The sequence below is a fragment of the Eufriesea mexicana genome, unplaced genomic scaffold (assembly GCF_001483705.2).
Source record: "Eufriesea mexicana isolate 0111107269 unplaced genomic scaffold, ASM148370v2 scaffold1723, whole genome shotgun sequence".
Taxonomy (NCBI): domain Eukaryota; kingdom Metazoa; phylum Arthropoda; class Insecta; order Hymenoptera; family Apidae; genus Eufriesea; species Eufriesea mexicana.
The window spans coordinates 9,542-16,743 of NW_016909858.1; the positions used below are offsets into that span (position 1 = coordinate 9,542).

Here is a 7,202-nt window from a genome sequence, read left to right on the forward strand (position 1 = left end):
GATGATATACAATACAAATAAACCAACGACGAAGCATTCGAATATTGTAAAAAATACTCGAATGCACAAACAATGATAACTAGAATGAAAGAAATAGAATCTGAAAGATAATTAAAACCTGAAACAAACAGAAAGAATATTAACGCGAACCTCCCGAAGTCGAAGCGACAACTGGCTCGATCCTTCACGCGGGCACCTTATATAGCGGCGGCCGACCGAAGATCGGCGAAAATTTCCGAACTTTACCGATTCCTTTAAAAGTTACTTTTTCGCTGTAATAACTAACAATTTATTAACTTTTTTGACTTTTATCGTTAATATTCGTTGCAAACTATTTGTTATCAATGATTTTAATTTGTTATTAGCAATAAATTTAATGTTTTATTAACTTTTTTTAAGTTATGGATATATTTTAACACGAATATGTTGTTTGTTTAAGTTGGACCTAATAATTTATTAACTTTTTTGACTTTTATCGTTAATATACGTTGCAAAATATTTGTTATTATCAATTTTAATTTATTATTACAATAAGAGTAGAAATTTATCAGCTTTATGCAAATTTTGCGCAAATACGTTATATATACTAGTAATAGCCTATAATTTAGTAATTTTTCCACTTATACTATAAATTTACGTTGTGAACAATTTGTTATTAACAATAAGTTCATTAATTAATAAATCTTTTCCAAATTATAGGCACATTTTAACATTAGTATGATATTTGTCAAGTAATAACCGAAAATTTATTAATATTTTTTAGTTTTATCTTTAATATACGTTACAGAGAATTTCTTACTAGCAATATTAATTTGTTATTAACAACAAGTGTAACAATTTATCAAATTTCTGTAAATTATAGATTGCAAATTATAGGCACGCTAACACATAGAAGTTATATGTACTAGTAATAGCCAATAGTTTAGTAATTTTTTCAATTGTATTATAAATTTACGTTGTGAGCAATTTCTTATTAGCAATAAATGTAATAATTTATTATCCTTTTGCATATTGTAGGTATATTTTAACATTAGTACTTTATAGATTCAAGTAATGACCAATAATTTATTAATTTTTTACTTTTATTATAAATTGACGCTGTGCACAATTTATTATTCGTGATATTAATTTATTATTAATAATGAAATTTGTACATTATACTTAACTTGTAGTACTTACCTTAAATACTTACCTTGATTTATCTCGATTTATGTATTAATTCTACAGATATTGCCCGCTCTTTATTTTCATATTTCAAAGCGAACATTGAAAATTTACAAGAGATAGGAAATATCTTAAACTTTGTGCGTAGTTCTTAGCTTGGTATCGTTTCCCAAAGATTTCACTTTCTTCGGACTCCCACCCTTCGCGCACAACGAAAATTTAAATGTTATACTCCCGAAGTCGAACCGACAAATGAATTTTTCTGTGTCGCGTCGCTCCTTATGTAGCCGCTGATCGGCCGAGCCCCCCTCCACGATTGCAAATTTTCATACTTTACCGATTACATTATTTATTATTTTTCCGCTTTAATAGTCAATAATTCATTAATTTTTTCACTTTTATTATAAATATACGTTGAGAGCAATTTGTTATTAACATTATTAATTTGTTACTAACGATAAGTATTATAATTTATAAATTTTATTTATGCTTTTAGAATATAAATGGCTGTGATGCATATATGTGAAGTATTTTTATGCTTCATGCAATTTGTTAATAACAATTTCAATTTGTCATTAATGATAAATTTCATAATTTATACATTTTTTATAAATTATAACTGCATTTCCACTTCCATACGATGTATTTCCATGATATATCCATGGTATGTCAACATATCTGTATTTCCTCTCTATTTTTGGGAAAAATGAAATATTACGCGAAAAGCAAAAATGTTACAAGATTCATCATCGTTTTAAAAGTTGAGTGGCAATTTATCATTTAACAATTTTATATTGCAAAGTTATTTTGCAAATTCAAAACAAATTCCAAGTTTCTTTAATTAATACTTTAACATTTATAGCTGCACAGCAAAGTTGTAATTACAGGCAACATTCTTATACAGCGTTTAATTTACTAATTAATATTTGCACGAGCTATAGGTTTTTGAATTTCCTGTATCTAATTATTATTTATATTTTCGTTTTCTTTCTGTAGTTAATAAGATTGCTATAGAAAACTGTCTTTCTTGCATAATGTTCTTATTACTTTGTTATTAATATATACTAGCATAAGAAAACGTAAAGAATAAATTTTTTTAAGGAATTTTATTTACAATTGTTTATTTACAATGTTTTCATAGGCGAAAAATGAGTACAAAATAAAAAATAAATTGGAAAAATACCAAAACTATGAAGGGGAATTGAACCCCTGTCCTCCAGCATAAGTATTGTTGACTGTCGCCATTATACTACAACTCCGTTTGAAAAGTATTTCAAACAAAGATATAATAACAGAAGGAGTAATAAAACTTTGATCTTAAATATTTCAAAAACTATTTAGTAGTTGCGAGTATAATGGTATATTTTTTTAAACTGTATGATGGTATCTACAAACCTACAAAGTTTCAACTAAATCGGTGACCCGAAGGACTTACATTCCTTGTTAGTCCAGTACAGAACAGGCGAATTCTTAGATAGCCAAATGATTTAAAGAATGCTTCGTACACATTGAAATTTGGGATGTACCACGCATTTGTTCAGTCATATATTAATGCCAATTAATAACATAGACTGATATAACTTTATAACTGAAGGTTCTCATGTTAAAATTACAGCATTTCAAAATTACTGTTTAAGTTAATTGTTTGATGAGCTGTATAAAGAAAAGCAAATATTATAGACAAAGAGAATTTTGTTCCACTTTCAATTATAAAATATTTCATCTCATACATTATTTATAATTTCATACTGAAATTTCGTTTTAATTCCGATCACTATGAACATTGTCATTTTATTCTTCACTGGATCGGTAACGTTGGGAATGACACGAAAATGGTATTGGGGCTACAGTGCTGCTAGTATCTTCAAAACTATCTGTATACATCATTTATTTTTTTTGTTACTTTATAATAGCATTAATAATTTCATATCTATCTTAATGTATGGTCTCATCAATGAATCCTTGGTTCTTCAAAACGATAAAAATTTCTTTTATCAATATATAATTAACCATAGACATAGCAGAATATAGATGTATCAGTTAATACGTTATAGTATCTCGCATTTCATAGGCTTTGAAGATTCTTATCGTTTTAGCGTTATTTCCAATATAATCAATTCAGTATAAAATGATATTTGGAGGAGGTTGTATGCGATTGAGTGAAAGACAGAAATAGTAACTTAATTCTATACTCTTATAATATGGTATAGAAATTCATCGGATCTTTCATCTATATTATATTTCTTCTATGATGATGTCATTGTTTTAGGTTTAAAAATGGCGGTATGAAATGTAACATGCTGTGTTTTGGGTTATAACGTAAACGATATTTTCATTTTACAAAGGTTGTAAAATATGTTGTTTCGATTTTGTTACATTGTTCGCAAAACGACTGATTCGCCGTTTGAGAAAATTACAAGACATTATGTAATTGCGTAGTAAAATTTTAATTATTTTGTTTCATATGCTTTGCGTTAACTACATACATATGAATTTTAATTTAGGCAAGCGCAAAAGTTCACTCTCGGCGGGCAGAAAATGAATTGATCGATAAAGAAGAAATAGAAAAGCAAAAAAGAAAAATACCGATAATAAAAAGCAAGAAAAAATTGTATGATTTTTACATGGGTGATCCACTAACCAAAAAGAATTTAACATTGGCTTGTCATGGATGGATGAATAGAAAAACCAAAGGCGATTATTTCTCTATATATCCTTATGACAGTGTATGTTTTATTTACAGTAATTTTTATTCCATATATATTATAATATATTTCTCAATTAGAATTTCATTTTTAGAACAACAAAAATGTCAATCAAGAAACTGATCAAAGAACATTTAAGGATCTCGATGTAGATATTTCTGTATGTAATCAGTTAGAAAATATGGATATATACAAACCTCTAGAAATTCAAAAGTTAGGAATACCAAAAATTTTTGAAGGACGTAATGTATTATTAGCAGCCGAAACTGGATGTGGGAAAACAATGGCTTATCTCCTACCATTGGTAACTAAAATTTTGACATGGAAACAGAACACGCAAAGGAATATAAACAGTCCACTAGGTTTAATAGTGACTCCATCGAGAGAATTAGCAGTGCAGATTGCGGTTAGTAATAATAATTTAATCCTGTGCTTTCATTTGTGTTTTCATATTTATAGTAATGTTAATAACGTTTTAAAAGTATATATTATTTCCTATTAGTTGGAATTGATTAAACTATCTAAACATCTTGGCATTAAAACAAAAATAATCACTGGTGGGAAAACAAAAAGAATAATATTAAATCCTCCTGTGGATAGCGTCGATGTTATTGTTTGTAGCTTTGGAGTTATTAGTAAATTGACAACATTTGGCATTTATGATCTCAGGTTTATAAGATTCGTTGTCTTAGATGAAGCAGATGCCCTATTTCATGAAACATTTGAGACAAAGCTGAAAATATTTATGAGAAGAATATTTGTACGTAAAGTAGAAGAAAAAAGTAATATTCCATGATATAAATGTACGATATAAAATTTTTTTAATTCATATAGGTTGGATATCGTCATAACCCAATAGGGGATGAATATCCCAGTACAGCTCAAATTGTTTTAACTTCTGCGACGATTCCTTCACGACTGAAAAATGTGTTAATCGATGTTCTAAACGTAAGTGGTATCCGTACGACTTTTAGATGATTATTATTTTAAAAGGTTGTACTAATTTGTTTATAGCCAGATTCGATAGAATATGTAACAACGGAAAAATTGCATAAAATATTGGTTCCACAAAAATTTGTAAGATTAATCCCAAGTCAAAAACCAGAAGAACTACTGAAATATGTAAAACCGAAAGCATTCAGTAAACAGCGTGTAATTATATTCAGTAATCAAAATAGTACCTCTCATTGGGTTTCTTCGTTTTTGTACGATTGCGGTATCAAAGTTACAAATTTACATGGTGATATGCATTTATCCGAACGACGTGGAAAGTACGGAGAATTTTTAAATGGTAAAACAGTAGTGCTATCTACGACAAATGGAGGATCCCGAGGTTTAGACACGCTAATGGTTAATTATATTTTAAATTATGATTTTCCGTTAGATACAGCTAGTTACATTCATAGGTATCTACTTTATATAAATCTTGTACTATATGCACGTATACATTCTCTGTTTAAGGACATTAAAATATTACACGTTTTATTCAGATGTGGTAGAACTGGTAGAATAGGTACCACAGGTGTTTCAAGTGTGACAAGTTTTATTTCCAAGCCGGGAGAAGTCGCTGTAGTTAAAAGGATTGAAATGGCAGCTAGAAAAATGAAACCGATACCTATATTTAATATCTTTGAATCAGACAACGAAGAAGAAGTAGTAGAGGAAGAAATAGGAAATGACTACACGGAAGTAATAACCGAAAATCTAGACGATGTAGATAATATTCCTTATTGAAGATTGTTTATTTGTTCTTTTGTATGTATATCATGTAAATAAAAATATTTTCAAGTTTTAACACTTTCTTTTCGTATTCCGCCTATTTACCGTGTTCACTGATTTGGAAAGTCTTCTGTGAAGCCTTTGCAGTGAGTCCCGATAGGATTAAAGAATCGACTGACCGTCGATGCCTCTAAATCTGTCTGATTCTATTCAGGGTTCGATTAATTATTTGTCATATTCGATAGAGATAAGAGAAGGTTAATGAATTGGTCGCAACGTTTAATTTAATCGATTGTTGATCGAACAAAGTGAGTAAGAAATTAGTGACTTAAATTGACTATTAAACTCGTATACATCCATTTACTTGGAATCGAATCATTTTATGTCCTAAATTTTAGAATACCATTTTCTCTTGCTTCGTGGAAGGAAGCCTTAGGCCCACACGTGCGTTTCCATTCATCCGTCGATCCAATGTTCCGTCATGTCCGGCGGCACTCCCACACTAACCGCCCACGTATCGCAAACAGAACTACTATAATCCAGACTGTACGTCTAGACCAGTTTATTACACGCATTGTGTTTTAGCGAAATTAAGCGTGCTTGCTCATGCTGACATTCGTGTCTCTTTGTAAAGGGTGTGTCGTACAATAACGTTTTCGTAATAACCCGAATGATAACTTTGTCGTATAATATTTACCGTACAGGTGAAAATTCTCTATGAGTCGAATCGTTCTCGACCCCGTAAAAGTATTTACAATCATAAAAATACAAACATCGACAAAATACACCATGCAAACGTAGTAAAATAATTTATTTTTCTTTTTTTACTCGTTTTGTAGGAAACTGCAAATGTCTTTCTGACGAAGGAAAAAGCTGTGGAAAAGATGAAGCGGAAACGGAAACGCGACGATTAGTCAGAAGCAGAGAGGACGAAAATGGATTAATTAGCGTGGGTAGCTGCGTGTCACGTAGAACACGTACAGAAATTGGATAGATAGACGGGAATGAGAAAGAAACTTTTGTTACAGAGTAAGAAGCAATTTATGGGAATTCATAATTTCCGACAAACGAATACACTTTGGTCGAAATGTAAAAATAACAACGCGATTGCTTGGAAAACGATTTTCTAACAGCTTCAATCCCTCGTACATATGGTATAGTATAGCATATAGTGTATGCTATATACTAATTCAATCTTAATTGCCGTTAAAGAATCAGACACGCCTGACGATCGAAACCCGTATACCAGAGAGTCAATTCGTCGAACTACGGTTAGAATGGACGAAACTGGAGCAAATGATTACACGATACCGAAAATATTCTAAAATTTCTACCGTTAGATGGAAATTGAAGGAAAAGTAGGAAGTTGGAAAGCAAATAACGAAAGAACGGGAAGCAGCGTGCACCGTCGGTGGTGTGGCAAAGCGCGTAGCAGAAAGAAAGAAATATTTGATTGGTTCTCGACCGTCGGCAATTTATCGTCGCGTAACGAGCGCTATAGTTGCAAAGAGACGCGGACGTCGAAATAGAGTGGAGTGGGGATCTCGGTGGCCGTCGTAATAGAAGCGAACTCAGTCGTTCCGCGGCGCGCAACCTGTTAGCGTTATGGTGTCT

General features: G+C 30.9%; 1 protein-coding gene across 1 annotated transcript; it reads left to right on the top strand.

The window, feature by feature from the left end:
* Positions 1-3,448: 3,448 nt before the first annotated feature.
* Dbp21E2 (putative ATP-dependent RNA helicase Dbp21E2) lies at positions 3,449-5,603 on the top strand. The gene is made up of 7 exons (XM_017901695.1): positions 3,449-3,591; positions 3,669-3,890; positions 3,964-4,275; positions 4,372-4,629; positions 4,704-4,817; positions 4,884-5,275; positions 5,360-5,603. Exons 1-7 carry the CDS (start codon positions 3,520-3,522, stop codon positions 5,601-5,603), a joined length of 1,614 nt encoding a protein of 537 aa, XP_017757184.1. The 5' UTR covers positions 3,449-3,519.
* Positions 5,604-7,202: the final 1,599 nt, after the last annotated feature.